Source organism: Triplophysa dalaica, chromosome 2 (genome assembly GCF_015846415.1).
Source record: "Triplophysa dalaica isolate WHDGS20190420 chromosome 2, ASM1584641v1, whole genome shotgun sequence".
Lineage (NCBI taxonomy): Eukaryota > Metazoa > Chordata > Actinopteri > Cypriniformes > Nemacheilidae > Triplophysa > Triplophysa dalaica.
In genome coordinates this window covers 15,638,969-15,663,556 of record NC_079543.1, presented here as the reverse complement: position 1 = coordinate 15,663,556, position 24,588 = coordinate 15,638,969, and the positions used below count along the sequence as shown (strand labels likewise).

Here is a 24,588-nt window from a genome sequence, read left to right as displayed (position 1 = left end):
TGGAGGTGAAGATGCTGGATGTGGAGGTCCTGGGCTGGTGTGGTTACACGTGGTTGTGAGAGAAATTAACATTCAATTCATGGGCAACAGCTCTGGTGTACAATCTTGCAGTCAGTATTCCAATTGCATGCTTCCTTTAAACTTGCGACATCTTTGGCATTGTGCTGCAGGATAAAACTGAACATTTTTGAGTGGCCTTTTAATGTGGCCAGCCTAAGGCACACTGTGTAATAATCATGCCGTCTACTCAGCATCTTGATATGCCACACCTTTGAGAAGAAGTGCTCACTTACACAGATTTAGAAAGATTTGAGAAAGATGGGTCTCATTCACTTAGCATGCTTACGCACAAATTTGTAGGTGAAAACTGTGTACGAACGCTTTCACAGACAAATTATGATTCACAAAAACTTTTGTACTAAAATTTATTCTAAATATAAGAGAAAAGATAGGAACAGTTGCAAGCACACGGACGCAAGAATCACCAGTCTCTTTCTTTCCTTCCCTCTCCATCTCTCTCTACAAAATGTATGTTTCATCTTAGGATAATAGTTATATATTTTAGAAAAAAAATACATAACTGTAATAACGCGTAGGCTTTTATTTTATAAAAACAATCATCATATGTAGTGAAAGAATAATAAAAGAGAATTGCTCGACCTGGCAGGTTTCTCTGAATAGCAGCACTTTTACAGCCGGCTAACGAGAACTCTGCAAACTGCGTGTCTGTATAAAAGGTGTCTTATTCTGTATGAACTAATTTGAGGACAGAGCACTTGGAATTACTTGTGAGAGCGCATCTGTTGACAGCTTCACACAGGGTTCCCTGGAGTATCTTTTACTTAAATAACCACAGGTGATTATAATGAGGACAAATTCATATACGTACGCACGTGTTGTGAATAAGGCAGAAATGTTCAAATGTGAGTATAAATACGAAAAATCTACGCAATTATTAGTGAATGAGACCCAATTTTTGAGAGAAATTGGCCTTTTGTGTACATAGAAAAAGTCTTAGTTCTTTGAGTTCAGCTCATGAAAAAAGGGGGCAGAACAAAAGTGTGGCGTTTATAATTTTTATCAGTGTATTTCGGTACACAGCTGAAATAACAAAAAAGTGTGCCTCCGTTTAAATATTTATGTACCTAACTGTACACATGGATACCGCTCCTTTGGTAGGATGTGGTCACTTCTGGAGTGCGCTTCCTCTGGAGAAGGTGAGGGTCTTCCCGGTGCTACTGTATGGTACCTGGGGGCTATCTCACTATACTTAGAGAAAGGTAGACCACAGGCTGTGCCAGCCATTGGTAAGAACTTCTGTGAATGAGAACTCATGCCAAAATGCTGCTCTGTATGCTGCTGCCACTGGGACACACTTCCCTGATTCCTCAGCACAAAACCTAAATGAATGGTGCATGGCATCTTTCTTTGTTACCTCTATGTATGGGATGGAGAATGGCATGCACATTCAATTGGCCAGGTTCATTGGCCTTTTACAATTACAGTATGATCAGAGACAATAATTTCTCAAGTTCAAACTTATACTCTCTACTAAACACCACGTCTCGTTCTTTTAATCAGGGAAGAGAGCTTACAGTCATAACCGAGACATTTTGTCTGCTCAATCGATAAGGAATTATAAAATGTTCACTTTTTCTGTTTTACTTATTTCTTTTTTATGTTCTTCCAAAACAGGACAGGAATAGAATCAAATCTTTCTACATTTCAGAAGATGGGAGAGAAAAGCTAAAAATCTTCTTCAGAAATATCTGAGGATCTTCATGACTGTGGCGCAGGACGTTCTACATTGTATGGGGGACACTTCAAAAAGTGAATGAAACAATAATTAAAGTGCAGTTTTTAGTAAATTAAGCTGTTTTGAGTATTAACAGCAAGGGAATTGTGTCATATGGTGTACAGTATATGAATATAAAGTAAAACTAACTCATGCAGTAATTTTATGTTTCGCGTCCTCTTTTATAATTCCAAATGTATTTGTCTGCAGAGTACATTCACTGGATACAATGTGCATAGAAATTTGTGACATGTTAACAAATAACACGTAAATTAAAACAATATGATCCTTTGATGTGTGCCTGGAGTTGCAAGTTGAGTAAAAAAATAAGGTGGGTAGGGGGCATCTTTCAGCGCTGGGACTGAAACCTATTCGAATCTTGGGGGAGTTTATCGAGCACAGAAATATTACGTCATACTCCCAACTTGTTAACCATGTTAAGCATGAGTAGCCAGCATGTTTAAAATTGTAAGCACCTCCCTTCAAGTAAATTGTACAAAAAGTGTTTTCAGTCAATTACAGCATTAATTACTTATTAATTTGTACATTTGCACTTGGGTTTTATTTGGGCCCTAGCCAGTAATGGTGCAGGCCCTATTGTTCTCTTAAGGATTATTAAGGCCCAAGCAAGCAATGGCGCAGGCCCTTTTGTTCTTTTAAGGATTATTAGGGCCCAAGCCAGTAAGGGTGCTCTTAAAGGGGTCATCCTTATTGATTAATTAATTAATTTTTAATTTAATTAATTTATCCAAAGCGACTTACAGTGCGACTTATTACAGGGACAATCCCCCTGGAGCAACATGGAGTAAAGTGTCTTGCTCAAGGACACACTGGTGGTGGCTGCTGGGATCGAACCAGCAACCTTTGATTTACCAGTTCAGTGGTTTAACCCACTAGACCACCATCCTATTGTTCTATTAAAGGGGTAATATGGCGCAAATACATGTTTTTATGTGTCTTTGTTTTTTTCTAAATTGCCCATGCATGTATTAGACATGTAATCTTAAAAAACAAAGTATGCATTCTATCTAAAAGTGAATGCTCACCCAGACCTGCCTGAAACACCTCGTGTAATGATTTGACTAATACTGCCCAATTGTATACACAAGTAAGGTGGCCGTACCTGTAAGTTCAATTGCTTTGGATGTCATGTCCACCCGTTTTAAAGAGCGAAGAGCTTAAATCGTGTTACACAGTACATTACATCTAAAAAACAATTATATTAGTTTAAGCCGTGTCACATCACCCCTTTAAGGATTATTCTTCTATTATTTTGTGTGTGTAGCTCAGGGAGGGTGGAGCCCTTGCGCCCTCTATTGGCCAGCCACCACTATCAACCGGTAATAATGTCTGACAACAATATAATGAAGGTAACAAATGTTTTATCTCTAAACCTGCACAGAACTTACATACATTTCAACATGACAACTTTAAAAGAAAATGTCTTGGTTACGTCTGTAACCTCAGTTCCCTGATAGAGGGAACAAGACGTTGTGTCGAGAACGACAGATAGGGGTTCGCCCTTGAGAACCAATCAACTCTGACTACTATAGAAATGGCCAATGAAATTTGCTGAATGAAATGCGTGCAGCATTCATTTACCTCTTGTTCTGAAGAGCATCTCACGACTGCAGCAGAATACGATACGTGTTTGTGGCATAAGAGACACAACGTCTCGTTCCCTCCATCATGGAACTGAGGTAACAGACGTGACCAAGATGTTCCCTTTCTGTCGATCTCTCGAAGTTGTGTCGAGAACGCCAGATGGGGTTACCTATGGAAAACGCCACAACGCTGTATCGCGTCACAATCTCTAGCGAAGCGACGGTAACTGGGCATGCCTGCTCGAAGCTTTTGCGAAACTGTAACCTTCCAGTGTGGTGGTCGGGGGGTTCCAGAGCTTTCTTGGAGAAAGATGGGTTCAGCCCTGACGGTAACCTTTCACGGACGGAGGCCTTAGCTCTCTACTGGCGAGAGGCCGTCCGGCTTGGGTTTACACCGGGTAAGCGCAACTTCCTTAATTAGGGATGCGCTGCAGTGGCCACCTCCTACCCGTGTGGAGGAATATGGTGGAGATAGGTATGGTCTCGTCCTTGGAGGAGAACGCATGGAACGTGCAGACTGAGTAGTTAACCATTGGAGGTCCACCTGGGGAAGCTCATTAGATTAGATTCAACTTTATTGTCATTACACATATACAAGTACAGTGTAACAAAATGTAGTTTAGGTCTAACCAGAAGTGCAATTAGCAAGTGCAGGATATACAGTGTGAATAAATACAGAATACAATATTAGGAAAATACTATACAATTGGCATGTACTATGAAAATATGACAGTCGGTATGTACTATGAACAATATAAACAGAAGGCTATATACTGTGAACATTAATGTACAGGTGGTTATGAACAGATAACAATATAGACTGTACAATAGTGCAAGTGATTTGAGTGTGCATTAGTTACAGACATTAGCTATTAAGATTGCAGTGCAGTAGATGAGTTGATGCGGTTATTAAAGGTACAGTGCAGTACATGCCTTAGGCCATCAGATGTATTGGGTAACTTAAATGACGCGAAATGGACGGCACCAAATGGACGCTGCGCGCCAGCGCCCCCAGATTTTTCCCAGGTCGCGCGGCGGTCCCGAAACGAAGGGGAAGTTGCCCGAACGAGATCCGCAGTGTCTCGGCGCGCCCACGCCGCCCGGGGACAACGTGAAAAATGCCCGAAAAGCGCCCCACGGAAACAAGGTTAGGGGCAATACGATGCGAAGCAACCAGAGGGCGACTGCACGTACGCCTGTAACCTATTTCGCGTGCGTCGATTAGGTGGCGAGTGGGCAGTCAGAATGAAGCCTAAACGTCCCCTTGCAGCCTAGGGCCCGGCTCCGCACCCGGCGTACACGAATCACCTACGCATCCCCCTTCCCCCCTTTTTTGGGCGGGGTTGCTTACAAAGCCCTGAACGGTTTAGCACCTACTTACTTAACCGAGCTTTTATCACGTTACAACCCAAACACCTAGAATAACAAAATCCACCAAAGGGGACGAGCTTTCTCATACATAGCACCTAAACTCTTGAATAGCCTTTCTGATACTATTCGAGGGTCAGACACACTCTCCCAATTTAAATCTAGATTAAAGACACATCTTTTCAGCCAAGCTTTCACTTAATGCATAGTTAATGAACAGCAGCTACGCTAATTGTGAAAAGCGCTATATAAATAAACTTGAATTGAATTGATGTCACCCTTGTAGGCTGCGGAGGGCTGCGTGTGAAACCTAAATCATCGTTCAATGTTACAATGGAAGTGTATGGTATTAAGATGGCAGTACCCACCTTTGTGGTTCCTGAACAACTTGATGAGCTGATAATTGGGACTAATGTCTTTAAAAACATTCTCAGATACTTCAAATTGTGCGATGGATTTTGGCAAGCTCTGTCTAGTCCAACTTCAACAGACCCTGAGTGTGAAAGCTTCTTGTCGATGCTCGCTGGATTGAACCGCTGGAGAGGAGAATAGATTCCTGGGAAGATATGAACAGTCAGATGCAATTCAGCCATCCAGCTCGAGCCAGGCTGTGAGTACTTAGTATGGGGAAAACTGCCCAAATCCACTGTTGTGTCCCCGGGAAGTGCAGTCATGGCTGAATATACATCTTCTCATTCAGCTCCAAGAGGTGTTATGGTGGCTAGACTAATCACGTCTTTGTGGGGAGATGGATGGGTCCCCTTGAAACTTATCAACACATCAGGTAGTCCAATGTTATTGAGACGAAATGCAAAAATTGCGGATCTTTATCCGTGCATGACGCTTGAAGATCTTGATAACACCAGTGCAGCCAATGCTTTTCTGGTAAACTGCCCTACAAGTTTGTCTGATGTCGCCTGTAAAAGAGCGACTGAAGTCACTTGGTCTGGACAGTCTCAACCTTGACTGGGCCTGATAGTGAGTTACGGAGACATCTTTTCACGTGACCATCTTGATTGTGGGGAAGCAAGGGTTTCATCCATAGAATACACCTCTCAGACACCAGAACGTTCAGGAGAGAGGCACCTAGTCAATATCAGACACTGAGACAAGTGCTATCTGAGATGGAGGAGAAGGAGTTAATTCGGTGATCTACCAGCGAGTATGCTTCTCCTCTCGTTTTGGTCTGAAAGAAGAAATGGGACCTGGGTGTTTGCACGGATTTCCGTTGGCTGAACAGGAGAACGCTGAAGGATGCACACCCTCTTCCACACCAGGCGGATTGTTTAGCAGCACTTGGCGGTAACGCCCCCTTTAGCACAATGGATTTGACATCCAGATTCTATAATATGCCACTGCAAGAGGAGGACCGCAAGTTTACCGCCTTTACTACACTTATGGACCTTTTCGAATACAATCAATTACACCAAGGTCTCTGCAACAGTCCTGGTAGCTTCATGCGTATGATGACCAACATATTCAGGGACGAAAACTTTCTCAGTCTGCTGTGTTATCTGGACGACCTGATTGTCTTCGGGCCAGATGAGAAAACAGCTCTTGATCGCTTGGAAATGGTGTTTGGCAGGCTTCACACTCACAATCTTAAACTGGCTCCAAAGAAGTGTCACCTGATGAGAAAATCAGTGAAGTTCCTTGGGGATATGATTGATCAGACGGGTGTTTCTAGGGACCCAAGCAAAGTTGAAAGCATCTCTAAGATAAACAGTTTAGATTTGATGGAGCTTGATGGAACAACTCCTTCTCAGAAGAAGATAAGATCCTTTTTGGGAATGGTGAATTACTACCAGAACTTTGTTCCAAACTATTCTGCCGTAACCAAGCCACTTTTTAATCTTCTGAAGGGTCAACAGACGAAAGCACAGAATCTGAGGAAGCTGGGTCATGCTCGTCAGAACAGGAAGCTGAAATCTAGTGACTGGACACAAGCACAAGACCAGGCAGTCGAGCGGCTGAAAGCATCACTAGTCGAGAGCGTTGTCCTTGCCTATCCAGATTTTGAACGGCCTTTCATATTGGCATATTGGATGCCTCCTTAGATGGAATTGGAGCTGTGCTCTCACAGATCACAGTGGGGGAGACAAAAGCCAGACCTGTAGCTTTTGCCAGGAAGTCCCTTTCTCGGTCGCAGCAAAATTATCCAGCACATCTTTTGGAGTTTTTGGCCTTGAAGTGGTCAGTGTGTGATAAATTCAGCCATTGGCTCAAAGGACATGAATTCACTGTCTTAACTGACAATAATCCTTTGGCTCATATACTTACAAAACCCAAACTGGATTGCTGCGAACAACGTTGGGTGGCTAAATTGGCGAGCCACAATTTCGACATAAAGTATGTGCCTGGTCCCCAGAACATAGTCGCTGATGCCCTGAGCAGGGTTCCATTTGTCAAAACTGATGTCACTGATTCAGACTTTCCTGTGATTCAGATGGGAGGCAGAGTGTCATTGGTCTAGGCCAGTCATGCAGACCGGACATAAAGCAGACCAAAGACCTTCTAACTGTCTCGAATGCAGATGTCTCTGCAATATTGAGCTCACATGTTGATTGGAACATCGGTGCCAGAGCACGAGCAATGTCTGTCATTGATCACTTACCTCAGTTGATGTCGGAAGGGCAGGACACGTTGCCAACATATTCAGAACAAGAACTACGTGAAAAACAGCTCACAGATAAAATTTTGTCAAGAGTCTTGTATTATGTTGAGCATCAGCGTAGGCCTTCAAGAAGAGAGAGGTCAAAGGAATCAAAGAGTGTTCTTCGATACCTGAAGCACTGGAAGAAACTTGTTGTCAGAAGTGGCATCTTTTACAGAGTGTCCTGTGACCAACTATCAAGGAAAAAACGCTTTCAGTTTGTGGTCCAAGAGTCTTTAGTGAGTGTAATCTTGAGAGGAATCCATGACAATTGTGCCCAATTGTGTCACCAAGGTCAGTCGCGGAGTATTAGCCTGGCAACGCAGCGCTTCTTTTGGCTGAACATGGAGCGAAATGCGAGGGACTATGTGCGCCTATGTCACCGCTGCACTGTGAGCAAAACGGCTGATTCTTCTGGTAGAGCACCCCTGGAGAACATTTCAACAAGTAGAACGTTAGAGGTCATCTGCATAGACTTCTGGTAAGCTGAAGACTCTACTAACAACCTGTTGACGTTCTGGTGATAACAGATCACTTTACAAGGCTACCACAAGCCTTTGTGTGTAGAGATCAATCTGCCAAACAGGATGCTAGGATAATATGGGACAGGTATTTTTGCATTTATGGCCTGCCAGAACGAATCCATAGCGACCAGGGTCCAAGTTTTGAAAGTAAATTGATCCGAGAGCTTCTAAGGGTCTCTGGAGTGAACAAGTCGCGTACAACACCGTATCACCCAATGGGTAATGGAAGTGTGGAGCGCTTTAATAGAACCCTTGGAAATATGATACGGGCTTTGTCACCAGATGTGAACAGAGATTGGCCAAGACGGTTGCAGACACTGACATTTCTGTATAATTGCACAATCCATGAGACGACAGGATATGCCCCTTTTTATTTGATGTTCGGGCCTGTACCCCGTCTGCCAATTGACCTTCTGTTTCGCTCTGTCTTGAATGATTCAGATGTGACCTGCTGTGACAAGTTCGTATCCACTCTGGTCAAAGAACTGAAAGAAGCGTTACAGATCGCACAAGAACATATAACGAAAGAACAGAAAAGACATGCAGAGTTGTACAACCGAAGGGTAAAGGGACTAGTCATCGAAACAGTTGACCAGGTGCTTTTGGCGAATAAAACCAAAAGGGGTAAGAAGAAAGTTGCTGACAGGTGGGAGTCAACAGTTTACACTGTTGTGGATCGTAAACCAGACACTCATACTTACAGGATCCGTAATCCAGGCACAGTTCAGGAAAAAGTGGTTTATCGAAACCTTTTGATGTTAGTGAATTTCTTACCAGTGAACGTAGAGCACCCTCAGTCTGATCAACTTTCTGGCGTATCCACTTCTTGCCAGAGGTCATTGTGTGCAGTGGAGGATGAGTCTTTAAGAGGAGATACGGTAGTATCTGAGCACACAGAGGATAGCTACAGAAGTGTTACAATGGATGACCCAGTGATGACAAGAGGCAAGGTGATAGCCTCATGTGATGATGCTAACGTTAATTGTGAGGATGATTCTATGTCAGTTCAGGAATCTGATACCAGAAACAGAACAATAAATTGGGTTTCGGAGCTGCCTGAGGGATCCCATCATGAGTCTGATCAAACACCAAGTGTAGTTCCGGTAGATCCTGTAGCTGAGGCCTTTCCTTCTGCACCAAAAAGCCATGTATCTGACATGTTAAGTGATGTAAGAACATCTGTTACTGATGGAGACACAAGATGCGGCTCAGATTCACATGAATCTGACACAGTCCTGTCTGCTCAGCCACCCTCTCAAACTCCTACCAACACACATGTAGATGACACTGATAATGTACCGCAAAGTTCTAGCTCAGTCACACAGGTCAGGACACGTTTTGGGCCAGTCATTAGACCTGTTGAAAGATTGATACATGTAATGTCTACACAGGCAGTGGTTCAGGATACGAAACACAATGTTCAAGCTGTTTGCAAGTCAGTGTTTAGAGCCTTCTCCGCTTAGAACAATACTTTTGGTTTCGTGCCTGTTGGTATATTGTCTAAAATAGTGTTAAGGCTGTTTTATAGTCTAAAAGCAGTTGTTCAGATTAAGTAGAAGAAATCGGTTGCCTTCACATCATTGAGTACACCTTGTGTACCTCTACAATTTTTTTGGGGTATTGTACTGGTGAATAGAGTATGGAAGGATACTGCGGAATGTATGTAGATCTTCTGCTGTCAGTAGCTGGAGAGAGAGCTTAGCGCTACTCTCTCATCACTTCGTCCTTAAGGGATAATTGGTTTTTGACTGTCCTCCTATAGGAGTTCCTTTCGTATTGTGAAGTTTATTATTATGAACTGAAGGAAAAGTGTTCCGTTGTTGATATTCCCCTGGTCATGCATATATTTTATGTAATTCAGTTGGGGTGAATGTAACAGGGTTAAAAAGAACATTTGATTTAAAGCGTAATTTGGGAATTTCATAAAATAAGGCATTTGGTTGTATATATTGGTGTTAGAAGGCTCCCCTCTTGTGGCTATTAATGGTACTGCAGATGTTTTATTTTGTCGCTCTTCTCTTGCCGTACCACGGCAGACTCAAGTGGCGAAAGCTGTGGGTATGTATAGTTTTTCATGCTCTGACGCATTATCTAATTAATTGTGAAAATTATAAGTTTCGAGCGAATCTTTTCGACTCCATATATTTCATACATATATCTGAATATATAGATAATCCATTAAGCACCTCAAAACGATTGTTCGAGAGAATTATAAGATGTATTGGATTTCCATGTGAGTCACATGTGCGAGCACGGATTCATTTCTTGTGACGATTGCGTCTGTTTTGACTATCTGACGATTATTTGTGTTATGAGTTGAGTGAATGTGTAATTTCTATCTTTCTAGTCCATATCAATGTCTGAAGTATTTCATCAGCCTATGTAAATTCTTCTTGTTGTTTCCAAAAAAAGGTATGTTGCTTTTGGGTTTATTCTGTTATAAATGTTAACATATGTTAGTTGACAATTAATGAAGTATTACTGATGTTGTCTGCAATTAACTATTCTGTACATTTACATTAGTGTACTTATTACAAGTATTATTTAAGTTTTTCACATTGTATATCATTACTATGTGTTTAATATGAATAATACAAGTTTGTGATAAGGGTGGGAACCTGAAGATAAGAAGCTGATCCCCATTAGTGAGTGTGTCCTTCCACATCCGTTACAGAGGCATTTTCTGACCATGAAATTGTCACCCTGTCCTTGACAGTAAGACGCATACTTCCCAACAACTCAGAGGAAGCAGGTAGTGGGCCAGGTGTCCTTCGTGATGTGTACAGTAACTTCTGGTCTGATTTCTATGAACATGATGTCGGAACATCTGTAAAAGTGCCCTTCCTCAGGCATGACTTCAGCAGTGACAAGTGGAAAGCTGTGGGTCAAGTCCTTCTTAAAGGCTTTTAAGACTGCAAATACATGCCAATCAAGCTTGCTCCACCATTGCTTGAGGAGATGCTCTTTGGGGCTGTATATACAGACCTAAAGGCAACATTCATGAAGTTTGTCAGCTGCCAGGAGCGAGATTTTCTCAAATAAGCTCTGAACGACTTTTCCTCTGTCGACATGGATGAGCTTCTGGACATCATGAACAATTATGAGTGCAGGAGGAGGGTCACTGCTTCCTCTCTACCAGGAGTAATTGACAAAATTGCTCACAAGGAACTAATTCAGAAACCAATGTTTGTTATTGACTGCTGGAGGGAGGTCACAAAAGGCCTGATCTCTCTAGGCTGTGAAGAAATTCAACAGCTATACAAAGACTTAAGGCCTACACCAAAAAAGGTGACTGGGCTGTTGAAGTTCCCACCAGAAATGTCAGAAAATCAAACAGAGGTTGCCAATCACTTGAAAAGGTACACCAGGGTAATTGACGAAGACAAACTCAGCAGATTTTTGAGATTCTGTACTGGTTCCGATTTGGTGGTTACAGAGGCTATTCATGTAGATTTCACCTTCTAGACAGATTTCACTAGAAGGCCAATTGGACATACCTGTGGAATGGTCCTAGAACTCTCCGACTTCTATGATAATTTCCCACAGTTCTGTGCTCAATTTAACTGTGTTCTGGAAAGCAACATCTGGGTCATGGACATTGTGTAACACAGACACACTCACTCATGAACGCATACACACACACACCCTCAATAACTGTAAATGTAGAATTGCAGGTTCATACTTAAAAACAAAACAATGTTAATGTATTACACTGAAGCTTTGCATGCTGAATGGACACAGACTGTATGTGTTGTGTGTACATCTTAGGTTTACATATTGATTTAAAAGTTTTTTTTCTTTTTATCAACTTTAATGTCTAGCATAGGAACATTCCAGCTCCTTAGGTTTTGCACATTCATGTTTGAATACATTTTTGTTGTGTTTTCATTGCTTAAATAATGATTTTTATCTATTCTCACTGAATGAAAGAAAACCAGGTTTATACCTGAAAATGTATCTTGAAAAGTTATTTGATATCAAGAACAGCTGGAGATTTTGCATATATTATCTGGTTAAATACATTTTTATGTTGTGTTTACATTATGGTTAAATACTGATTTATATTGCTATACTTATGGAATGTAGAATTCTGAAGAAAACCAGGTTTATACTTGAAATGGTATACTTGAAAAGTTATTTCACATCAAGCTAGTGTCACAGGATGTATTGCAAAAACAATTGTTGGATGGTTTACATTTTTACAGTATTCTCTCCCCGTCCTTGCCATATCTTCCCTGCTTTGTCTCCTGTCTTGTCTCGTCTCATCTATTGAGAGACTCTCTCTGCACTGCTCTCGAAACTTGGAAATTATGGATCTGATCAACTGGTGGCTTAGCGCAATTGACACCATTTTCTCGACGAGAAAAAGAGGTTCAGGTGAACCTGAATGCCCTGACGGAACGTTCGCAGCTGGCTACACGATGGACGCGTGGGAGAGATGGCGGATCGTGTGTCTGGCGGCTCTTTCCATGGAGGACATTGAAGATATCTACCTTTTCGGAACCATGATAACAGGTATTATGCTGATTGGATTATGCTTTGCCCTGGGTTATCGAAAAATTCTTAATACGGGAACAGCTGTCAATAGCCTCACAAGGCTTCCCGTTTTGACGGAGGCCGTGGGAAGAGCGGTCAGTATTGAGACTGAGACTATTAATCGCAATATGGATTATATCTTGAAAAAGCTCACGGCTATGGAAAGGAAAATTGATGATGCTAGAGACCAAAATGGACAAGAGAGTAGACATGGAATTGGAATGCGGTTTACTCGTCTCAAGACGAAACAACTGCAATCTTATCTTTTCGGCCCCCATGTACCAGGATTGGCCTTGGCCGAGGCCGATACTGGAGAAACAACCCTGAAGGGCAATGTGGCGAGACGCTCTTGCGTTCCCTCCCCCATCATACACACACACACAGACTTTTGGACCTTATCCCTCATACAGACACACACACAAACACAGACTCTGACCGATTCCAAACCTCCGTAGCTTTGACCCGCCAGTTTGGCAAGCGGGTCTGTGTTAAGCGCCGTAATGGCTGCAGGACTGGATGGCTGATTGCCAGAGCTGGGTTACTCTATTACAGAGAGTACTCAGTCAGAAAATCCTCAAGCCAGCAACAGTTCTTGTAGCATCATCCGTATGTCTAGATGGAGTTACATACAAGGCAGATATGGTAGTCTCTGCTGGATCCTGCTCAGGACTCCCTGAGTTTAGGCAGATCACACAGATTGTTGTAGTTCAAACAGAAATGATGTTTGTGTGCAGAGCAATGAGTGCATGGTACCATGAGCACCTTAGATCGTATGAAGTTTGCTACTCTGATGTTACCCCGCCCCTGTGTGTGGTTCCGCTATCGGAGCTAAACGATGTTTTTCCCCTTTCAGCGTACATAATAGGTGGGAAACTAATGGTGACTCTCAAACGTTATGTTCTGTGCTGAACAATCTCTCTCTTCCCCTTCAGTCGGTCTCTCGACGTTGTGTTGAGAGACGACTGGGGGTTTGATCTTGAGAACCTATCATCTCCGAGAGGAATTTCTAAACGCCAATAGGATTGGCGAATGGCCCGCCCACGCCAGTCTCCGCCCCGTACATACGGGTATAAAAGGAAGATGGCGGCGGTCATTCACTTACCTTTTTGTTCTTCGGAACTGTTTGCACTACATGTGTCAAACTTATTTCTTCGAGAGAGTCTTTCTTCTCCTGCCGGCGCGACGTGGAAGCAGCGGATCCCCTGGTGTGACGGTCTTCCCTTCGACTTTCCGGCAAATTCCCACAGAGCCTTATTCTAAAAGAGCAAATTTCCCAGCTGCTGAGCATGTCTCGCAGCTGTGTCCTTGGGTGCGGCAGACTCATTCCCGAGTCAGACGGCCATGAAACCTGCGTCACATGTTTGGGCGTCAAGCATGCTGAAGCAGGTTTCAGTGATACGACATGTCCTATCTGCGAGGACATGTCTATCAAGGTGTTGCGGTCACGGCTGGCGACGTTTTTCGGAACTGTTGCCGCCAACCCGCTCGCTTCTCAGGCGAGTTCGGCTGCCGCTTCGGCGAAGTCGACCGCCTCGACGAGCAGCGGGGGTGATATGGGGACTGCTATGGATGTCGCTTCGCCAGCTCCGGCTCGGCGAACCGCCCATACCCCAGTTCGCTCACCTGGTGCGTCCCCGATGGACGGCGGTAGACCGTTCCATAGCGGGCAGACTCGCAAGAGGGATGATGACGAAATCTCTGTCGCGGCATCGGACAGCTGCCTACTGGCATCAGACGGGGACGATCTCTCCGAGCTCCTGTCCACGGGCGGTAGAGCTCGTGATGGGACCGACCCGGAGATGTCGGCCATGCTTGCCCGGGCAGCCGTGAGCATCGGGTTGCAGTGCGTTAACCCGCCCTCCCCGAAACGCTCGCGGCTTGATGAATGGTACCTGGGTACGGGTCGCGGCCAAAAACCGCGAACCACCCCGGTGCCGTTCTTCCCGGAAGTGCATGAGGAGCTCACGAGGTCGTGGAATGCACCTTTCTCGGCGCGTTCTACACTCGTGGGCTCGGCGGCTGTGACTTCCCTGGATGGCGGGGCGGCCCGAGGCTACGTCGACATCCCCCAGGTGGGGGAGACTCCCGTCTAGGGCGTGTAAGCTCTCTTCGACCCTGGTGTCGAAAGCTTATAACGCCGCTGGACAGGCCGCCTCCGCCCTCCACGCCATGGCGATTCTCCAGGTCTTTCAGGCTAAAGTCCTGAAGGATTTGGATGAAGGGAAGCCCGACCCCACTCGCATGAGTGAGTTGCGTGCTGCCACCGACCTCGCGCTGCGAGCGACGAAGGCCACGGCAGGCGCATTAGGTCGGTCGATGTCCTCTATGGTGGCCCAAGAGAGGCATCTGTGGTTGAACCTTGCGCAGATGGGTGAGGCACAGAAGGCCCGCCTTCTGGATGCCCCCATCTCGCAAGCAGGGCTGTTCGGTGACACCGTGGAGAACGTGGCACAGCAGTTCTCCGCGGTACAGAAGCAGACGGAGGCGATTCAACAGATTTTGCCCCGCCGCGGCATGACCACCCATCGGTCGTCACGTTCCCGAGCGCAGCCTGCTTCCCAACAGCCCCGCCCCTCTGCTGTGGCCCCTCCGGTTCCGGTGCCCTCCCCTAGGACGGCCCACCCGAGACGCAGACCCACGCGGAGGAGAGCGAAACCCCGCCAGCGACCCGCAAAGGACTCCCAGCGGCCCTGACGGGATGAACCCAGGGGAAACATCGGGCCCGACGTCGGCCATACCATCGCCGAGTCGGTACGAGGCGCTGCCTGTCGCGTCTCCACAAAGTCCGGGCCCTTTTCAGGGCCCGGCGCCCACTTCCTCGTTAAGAGAGTTGTTCTCCCTGGGTTTTTCTCTCCCACAGCACCCTTCGGCGCGCAGTGGCGAGGGTGGACGGCGCGGACGACTTCAACCTCCATGCGACGTTGCGTCGTCCAGCGCCATCAGACAGGTAAGTCCGCAGAGCCGTCAACCTCCCAGGGATCCGTCCCAGTGCGAGGTGACCGCTCTGCCACCCACCGAACCACCTCTTCCAGGGACGGTGAAGGAGATCATTCCTCTAACACCGTTGGCAAGGTTCTTGGCTGCGTGGCAGACGCATACCAGCCCTTCACGGTGGTTGGATCGAATGATCCGTCTCGGTTATGCGATCCAGTTCGCCAAGCGCCCCCCGAAATTCCGGGGCATTCTGTTCTCCTCAGTACGAGGAGAGAATGCCCCCGTGCTTCGGAGAGAGGTCGCCGCCCTGCTGGCGAAACGTGCGATCGAGCCCGTCCCCATAACCGAGATGTCCTCTGGGTTCTACAGCCCGTACTTCATCGTCCCCAAAAAAGGAGGAGGGCTGCGCCCTATTCTGGATCTACGCATCCTGAACAGGTACCTGCACAAGCTACCGTTCCGGATGCTGACTCAGAAGCGCATCTTGGAGTCAGTTCGACACCAAGATTGGTTCGTGGCAATCGACCTGAAGGACGCGTACTTTCACGTCTCCATTCTTCCTCGACACCGACCGTTTCTACGGTTCGCGTTCGAGGGGAAGGCGTATCAGTACAGGGTCCTGCCCTTCGGTCTGGCCCTGTCTTCGCGGGTTTTTTCGAAACTCGCCGAGGCCGCCCTAGCTCCCCTCAGGGAACAGGGCGTGCGTATACTCAACTATCTCGACGACTGGCTTATTTTGGCACACTCGCGAGATGTGTTGAGTACGCAAAGGGATCTTGTGCTCGAGCACCTAGACCGTTTGGGCCTCCAGGTCAACCGAGAGAAGAGCAAGCTCTCCCCAGCGCAGAGCATCTCATATCTCGGGGTGGAACTAGACTCTGTCCGCATGTCGGCGCAGCTCACTACCGAGCGTGCACAGTCGGTGCTTCGCTGCCTGACACAGGTCAGGCAGGCCACAACGGTCCCACTGAAACTATTTCAGAGGCTCCTGGGGCACATGGCATCCTCAGCCGGGGTAATCCCGCTCGGGTTGATGCACATGCGACCGCTACAGCACTGGCTTCAGAGTCGGGTTCCGAGGACGGCGTGGCACCGCGGCACCAGGCGGATCACGATCACGCCCCGGTGCCGTTGTACCCTCATCCCTTGGGCAAAGTTGTCCTTCTTACGAGCGGGGGTTCCGCTCGGACAGGTTTCGAGGCGCGTCGTAGTTATGACAGACGCTTCCCTGCAGGGATGGGGGGCAGTGTGCAACGGGCACGCAGTAGCAGGGCGGTGGACGGGCCCCCGACTGCGATGGCACATAAATTGCCTAGAGTTGCTGGCAGTTCATCTAGCACTGAGGAGGCTACGGCCCCTAGTGCAAGACAGACACGTGCTAGTCCGGTCGGACAGCACGTCTGCCGTGGCGTACATCAACCATCAGGGCGGCATACGCTCACGGCAGATGTCGCAACTAGCCCGACGCCTCCTCCAATGGAGTCAGCAGGTGACCAAATCCCTGCGAGCCACGTACATCCCGGGGAACCTGAATCAGACAGCCGATGCGCTCTCTCGTCAGAGGACTCCCCGTGGAGAATGGCGACTCCATCCCAGCGTAGTCCAGCTCTTATGGGAGCGGTTCGGGCGGGCACAGGTAGACCTGTTTGCCTCCCCGGACTCCACCCATTGCCCGCTTTGGTTCTCCCTGACCGAGGGCTCCCTCGGCACGGACGCCTTAGCGCACAGCTGGCCGCGAGACAAGAGGAAGTACGCCTTCCCCCCAGTGAGCCTCCTTGCACAGACTCTGTGCAAGGTCAGGGTAGAGGAGCACCAAGTCCTGTTAGTTGCGCCGTACTGGCCCAACCAGCCTTGGTTCCCAGACCTCATATCTCTGATGATAGCTCCCCCCTGGCCGATTCCCCTCTCGAAGGACCTTCTTTCGCAGGGGAAGGGCACGGTTTGGCACCCCAATCCGGGCCTCTGGAATCTCCATGCCTGGTCCCTGGACGGGACGAGGAGAGTTTAAGTGGCTTGCCTCTGGCAGTCCAAGAGACGGTCATGCAGGCTAGAGCCCCCACCACGCGGCGTTTGTACGCCTATAAGTGGCGTCTCTTCTCGTCTTGGTGTTCCTCCCTTGGAGAGAACCCGCGGAATTGCCCGATCGGGTCAGTGCTGGCCTTCTTACAGCAGAGACTAGAGAGTAACCTCTCCCCATCCACCTTGAAAGTGTATGTAGCCGCTATTGCCGCTCATCACGATCTCGTGGAGGGTAAGTCTCTTGGTCGGCACGACCTGATCATCAGGTTCCTTAAGGGTGCGAGGAGGGTGAATCCACCTCGACCGCGCTCTGTACCCTCTTGGGATCTTAATGTGGTCCTACAGGGCCTGGCTATGGCCCCGTTTGAGCCCCTCGGAGATGCCTCTCTTCCTCATCTTACGATGAAGACAGCACTCCTGACGGCGCTCGCATCCATCAAGAGGGTTGGGGACCTACAGGGCCTTTCCGTGTCCCCGGGATGCCTAGAATTTGGAACTGGTAACTCTCACGTTGTCCTGAGACCCAGACCAGGTTACGTGCCCAAGGTCCCCACCACTCCCTTCCGGGATCAGGTGGTGACCTTGCAGGCGCTCCCCTCCGGGGAGGAAGACCCGACCTCTCATGTGTTGTGTCCTGTACGCGCTCTGCGCCTCTACATTGACCGCACACAGAACTTTAGGAGTTCTGAGCAGCTCTTTGTTTGTTTTGGAAGACAGCATCAGGGGAGAGCTGTCTCCAAACAGCGGCTGGCACACTGGATTGTGGATGCCATTTCCTTGGCGTACCAGTCCACGGGCCAACCATGCCCGCTTGCAGTGAGAGCACACTCCACTCGGAGTATGGCCTCCTCGTGGGCGTTGGCCCAGGGTGCCACCCTGGCAGACATCTGTAGAGCTGCGGGTTGGGCTACGTCCAGTACCTTCGTGAGGTTCTACGACCTCCGAGTGGAACAGGTGTCAGCCCATGTCCTGCTGGGATAGGGGCTCGGCATCTGGCCCGGACGTACGCCTGCGAAAGCGCCTTCTCCCCTCTTCAGGTGAGTAACGTGCGCTAACTGCCTCCCTGCAATTCCCCCATTAGGGTGAAGCATAGGCATTCCATCCATCACTAAGCACAGCATTGGTAATAGATCGGGCGGAGCGATCTGTTGGAACCAGGTCCAGTACTGGTAGAGTTACCCCTATTTAGGCGAACCCCTATACTTGGACTAGTGCCCCATACGTAGTGACTCCCTTATAGGTAGTCCCGTATGAAGATTTCACGTATTCCCCTCTGGCGAATTGGTGACCTCCCCACCGGTGGCTCTCCACCGGGTTTACTGTCCCCGGAATCGGGTTGACACTTCCGGCATGCGCTCTCCCTATGGGTAGACCATGCCTTATACCTCCACATGTACCTCCCCACGTGGCAGGATGTGGGCTCCGCAACACACTCTTCAAGAGAGGAGTAGTGTTTTTTTTCCCAGTGCGGCCCGGAAGGGACCTCGTTACAGGGGTAACGCCACCTTCCGTGATGACCGTCAGTAGAAGCTTCTTCGTATGTCTGATACTGAATCCACTGGAGGATTACATCTCGCGGTAGCGCTCAGTCTTGACTCGCAGGGCCAGTCACTGTCGCCCCGCTAGAGGTCGTAATGCGGCGTAGTGCCGTGGCGTGTGTAGATTCTTCCCCAGTCGTCTCTCAACACAACGTCGAGAGACCGACTGAAGGGGAACGTCTCGGTTACATGTGTAACCTCGGTTCCCTGATGGAGGGAACGAGACGTTGTGTCTTCATGCCACACCACTGCGCCGACCCGCTGCAGTGACGAGAGACACTCTCTCAGGTTCCTCAGCACAAAGGTAAGTGAATGACCGCCGCCATCTTCCTTTTATACCCGTATGTACGGGGCGGAGACTGGCGTGGGCGGGCCATTCGCCAATCCTATTGGCGTTTAGAAATTCCTCTCGGAGATGATAGGTTCTCAAGATCAAACCCCCAGTCGTCTCTCAACACAACGTCTCGTTCCCTCCATCAGGGAACCGAGGTTACACATGTAACCGAGACGTTCTCCCCAGTTGGCAGTGCAACAGAGAATGCTTGTGAGAGTTATTTTCACTGAAGCAGACATAAGGAAGGTGGAATTGACGACAAAGCCTGATACAGTTGACCTTTTAATTGACTCCCTTAAAGATGTTCTTCAAATAAACTATGACTTCAGCTTACAGTTCAAAGATCCCAACTTCGACAAGGAACTGTGCAATCTAACAGAGGTTTCAGAGCTGCCTGAGCGACCCACCCTTAAAATTATTCCACTGATTTCTCTTGTGGAGATGCCCGTCCCACAGTCAACATCAAGTGAAGAACTAAGCAACGCATCCAGCCAGGCAGACACGGACATCTTCTCCAACTCATCTGAGGAAGGAAAACACCAGTGGCCAGAGGTATTTGATATGCACATACCGAAATTCTCTGTCGATGTGGAATTTAGACTGCGTCAAGCAAACCTGCTCCATCTCAGGGATGGAAAACACCTAATTCTGTCAAAGGAGCTCAAGCACGACATCGCTGCACGATAGAGAGCATCCTGACCAACTGTGTCACAGTCTGGTACGGGAACTGTTCTGTTGCTGAGCGCAAGGCACTGCAGCGGGTGGTGAAAACAGCCCAGCGCATCACAGGAACTACACTCCCTTCCATTGAGGACATCCAGAAGAAACGCTGTCAGCGTCGAGCTCGCAGCATTCTCAAGGACTCCTCTCACCCCGCTCATAGACTGTTTACTCTCCTGCCTTCCGGTAGGCGCTTCAGGTGCCTCCGGGCAAGAACCAGCAGACTAGGAAACAGCTTTTTTCCCAGAGCTGTTTCATTATTGAACTCTGCTCCCCACTGATTCCACTACCTCTCATAACTTTAACTTATTGCTGCTATTATAATGTTTACATTGCACTACAGGGCTGCCATGCATGACGGAACTGTACACACCAGTACTTCATGTATCTGCTCTACCGGACTGTTTACACGCATCATTTGCACTCTATACTGCTCACTTGCACACCAGGAACATTACACTGAATGCTCATTTGCACTAATGGACTACTTTCATAACTGCATTAACTCATCTACTGCACTGTAACTTTAATAACTGCACTAACTCACCTACTGCACTGAAACTAATCTATTGCATTATTGCATCTATCGCATAACTAACTGCATCTACTCATTTATTGCACTATAACTTCAATAACTGCATTAACTCATCTACTGCACTGTGACTGTATATCTGAATCTACTCATGTATTGCACCGTACCTTTAATAACCACATTAACTCATCTGCTGCACTGTAACTTTAATAACTGCATTAACTCATCTACTGCACTGTAAATGTATAACTGCATCTACTCATGTATTGCACTATAACTTCAATAACTCATGTACTGCACTGTACCTTTAATAACCACATTAACTCATCTACTGCACTGTAACTTTAATAGCTAATGTCTGTAACTAATGCACACTCAAGTCACTTGCACTGTTGTATAGTCTATATTGTTATCTGTTCATAACCTCCTGTACATTAATGTTCACAGTATATAGCCTTCTGTATATATTGTTCATAGTACATACCGATTGTCATATTTTCATAGTACATGCCCATCGTAAATTATTTTCCTAATATTGTATTCTGTATTTATTCACACTGTATATCTGCACTTGCTAATTGCACTTCTGGTTAGACCTAAACTACATTTCGTTACACTGTACCTGTATATGTGTAATGACAATAAAGTTGAATCTAATCTAATCTAATCCTCGAAAGGCTGGCTGAGACCATATATGCCTTGAAAGCATATCCAACAAATGCAGAATTTGAAGCAGTTGCCTCAGCACTGGTGCGAGTACACCCATGTCTCAAAGAACAAGGATCAGTGTCCGGCTGGAGCGGTTGGAGAAACAGCTTGAAATTCAAGATGGGGAATTATCGAACAAAAATTTGTCGGCGGGCTCACCGTGATGTCACCGTGAACGGCAGTAAACATGGAAAGCACTCTCCTTATGGAGACCCACCTAACAAGAGAATCAAGAAGCCAAAGCGAGGAGAAGTCAATTACTTACCAAATATTCCAGATGGACAGGATGACTCCAGCCTTGAAGATGCTCGACAGCTCATGGTGGACGAAATGAAAAAGAAAAGCCCAAATGGAGCCCTCATCAAGCAGTAGATGAATTTGACATTCGCTCTTCGAAGGAATGAAGTTGTGAAGGACAAGCCTGCCATCACCCAGATATGTCAACGTTGGCCAGCTCTCTTTACTGAACAACAGGTAGGCCTATAGATTTGTCTCATATGCTGTATTCTACGAAACCCCTCTACTGTCACCAGAGGGGCTTCAGTACTTGGATCAAAGAGTAATACATGCAGACTGGGTTGTTGCGTAAAAAATCACATCATGGTGTCAACTAATTTATACATGAACATGTTTTTTTTACTTGTTTCAGGTGTGTCTGGAGTTCAGCAGGCTGGTTGGTAAGAGCCTGAGACAAGAGTTCTACGAGGCCCTAGACCATAACAGTCCCAGGCTAATGGAAATCTTCAAGGCAAAGAGGGGCCTCACAGGGCAGGTCTTGGCTGACCTGATGCGACAAACAAAGGTTTGTTGATTTTCAACTCTTGCTTGAATGAACACACATATGGTGTAAATAAATGTACTGGTATCCTGTTGGTAGATGCTTTCTTCACTTTAACTTTGGCTAGCCTATTTGTAATGGAGTTAAATTGTCGTAACAAACACCTCAGCCTTATTACTTTCCACCCATTATATTAGTTTGCCAGGTTTTGCTAGTTGATCTGGAAATGAGGTATGCAAATAACTACCTGTAAGAATAATCTCAAGACCACTGTGTGTGAGTTAACAGGTGGGGTCCAATACGTAAATGGCTCTGCTGTGTATTATTGATTATGTGTGTGCACATAGTGTTCAGGCTAACATAGTTACATGTCTGATGTCCTCTCTGCTCCCTCAATCCACCAGGCTTCGGATGTGACAGAAGTCAGATGCCTGTTCCTCAGGGAGCTTCCTATCATTCTTGACGATGATCCATCCACCTTCTACAAGGCCAGCTTTGTAAGCAACTTTGTTTTTTCTTTACCACCCTTTACCTTTAACCGTTTGCTTTTTTAATTAATTATTTTCTTTTTTGTTGTTATTGTTGTTTGAAAAAAACTTCTCTGGAGGAGGTAACTGTGTTCACCCCAGATCATTTGTGGATGCTTCTTGCACCTGTCCTGAGTGATTATCTGTAGCGTTCGCTGCACTGGGAAGTGGGTGGACACTGGATAGGGCAGACATGGGGGCTGTGTACCTATAGAGGGTGCTTGTAGCACTATCTTGTCATGTTGATTTGATCATGCTCTGTTCCTTTTTTCAGGACGTTGCTGATGAGGAAGGTTTGTACAATTCTGTGCCAGTTGGGATCCTCTGCCATGAACAGGAAAACATCACTCCACACACGCAGTCCATTCACCACAATGCATCCTCAGTGGGAATCATCTTGGAGGGAAACATTGTGATGGATGTTGAGAGCCTGCCCCAGGCCATGTACATTGTCTTCGGACTTACATATGCACTGCATCTCAACTACCCAAACTACATGAAGAACACTTTTGATTTTTTTCAACAGGTACTTCTGAACTTAGGTAAGACAGATCTGAAACCTAAACTTCAAACACTGAAGAATCAGCTTGCAATATAAGAGTTGTTTTTTATTAATTGGCATTAAAAGGAAAGTAAAGTGAAGAGAGTGTTACATGGGGGATATAGAAAGCATGGGGGGTCGTGAGGAGGGGAGACAGAGGGAGGAGGAGGGGAGACAGAGGGAGGAGGAGGGGACAGTATGGGCTCTAGGTGGGTATCTTTTGTCAATTTTATTTTTCACCATTATTCTGTCTCATACATGCTTTATTATTTTACCCAGAGAAATTTTTGTTAATCATAGAGTTCACAATTGTCAAGATGGAGGAGTGGGGTAGAGAGACGAGGGGGGAAGAAAGAAAGGGAGGTAGAGGGGGAGGGGAGAGTATGGGCTCTCCATACAGGTATTTACTCTGTTATTTTTCACCCTCTGTTCTCTTTTTTTTAATTTTATTTATTGTTATTTTATTTGTTATAGGTAAATGTTCAAATGCCAGTGTTCAGCGGGGCTGAGTTTTATCATGCAAGTTTGTCAACCAAATTTGAAGAGTAAATGTAAACTGTTGAAGTATAAATGTTAAGATGCCAATGTTCAGCAGGGCTGAGTTTTATGTTTCCAGTTTGTCAAACAAATTTGAAGAGCCGCAGTACAATATTGTAATGATTGGAGGTAAAGAGGAAGATATTTTTTTCTTTTCATGCCGTCACTGAGGAAACTACTCACTAGAAGCCTATTAGGCCATGGCTTTGTTTCTTTTTTTGCTGAAAAAAGACATGTTCAATAAACAAATTTGATCAGTTTATTGTTGCAGTTGTATGTCTGTATTTGACACGGCTCTACTCATTGAAATACATATTTTGAGTTTCAGGAACTAAAAAAGTTAAGTTGGGTCAGTTAGAATATACAATTTAGTTGAATCGGTAATGGAATAATGCTTACTTAACATGCTGAGTTAAATAAATGGGAGGGAAATGATTGTATAAACTAAGTATCTGCAGTAACTCTAACTCGGTTATTAGTACTTTCAACTTAAATGTTCTATTACATTCCATTATGGGCTCAAGTACATTGAACGTAGTCCACTTCACTTATTCAACTAATGCATCATTACTTAAAAATTTTAAGGCAACGAGTTACCTTGTTTTTTTTAAGTAGATTCTACTTATCCGGGTTTATAGTGTACTGTATGAATAGCCTTTAGACGTAATCGTAATAAATAGCCTACCTTATAAATTGTCACATACCTGGATAAGGTTCAAGAAGTAGAACTGTATACGATTTTTGTCCAAGAAATCACCAGAGAAATGCCCATCGTCTTTGAGGGTCTGAAATATGTCCATCCAAAGTTGTCCACTTTGTTTACGCAATATGCCCCACCATGCCTCTATGCGTTGATTAGCCGTGCTGCATCCATACATAAAACTTTTCTCTCCTGCGTAACTGTCTGTGTGGTTTCTGCGCAAGAAAACCTGCATGTTTT

General features: G+C 46.3%; 2 protein-coding genes across 3 annotated transcripts in view; both read left to right on the top strand.

The window, feature by feature from the left end:
- Positions 1 to 1,956, top strand: part of gk (glycerol kinase) — a 166,009-nt gene extending 164,053 nt beyond the window's left edge. For both annotated transcript variants that reach the window (XM_056764107.1, XM_056764089.1), the window contains one exon: positions 1,696 to 1,956. In XM_056764107.1, the coding sequence (XP_056620085.1) occupies positions 1,696 to 1,706 (11 nt within the window). In that variant the 3' untranslated portion in view covers positions 1,707 to 1,956. The remainder of the gene's footprint in view (positions 1 to 1,695) is intronic.
- Positions 1,957 to 15,245: 13,289 nt separating this feature from the next.
- On the top strand, positions 15,246 to 23,894 carry LOC130434030 (uncharacterized). Its single transcript, XM_056763884.1, has 4 exons — positions 15,246 to 21,739; positions 21,915 to 22,067; positions 22,448 to 22,540; positions 22,845 to 23,894. The coding sequence occupies exon 1, from the start codon at positions 15,394 to 15,396 to the stop codon at positions 18,412 to 18,414; it is 3,021 nt and encodes a 1,006-aa protein (XP_056619862.1). The 5' UTR covers positions 15,246 to 15,393; the 3' UTR covers positions 18,415 to 21,739; positions 21,915 to 22,067; positions 22,448 to 22,540; positions 22,845 to 23,894.
- The last annotated feature ends 694 nt before the right edge of the window (positions 23,895 to 24,588 follow it).

Excerpts from the sequence above, each read along its gene's own strand:
- LOC130434030 (XM_056763884.1), top strand. The coding sequence starts at position 15,394 with ATGCGACGTTGCGTCGTCCAGCGCCATCAGACAGGTAAGTCCGCAGAG.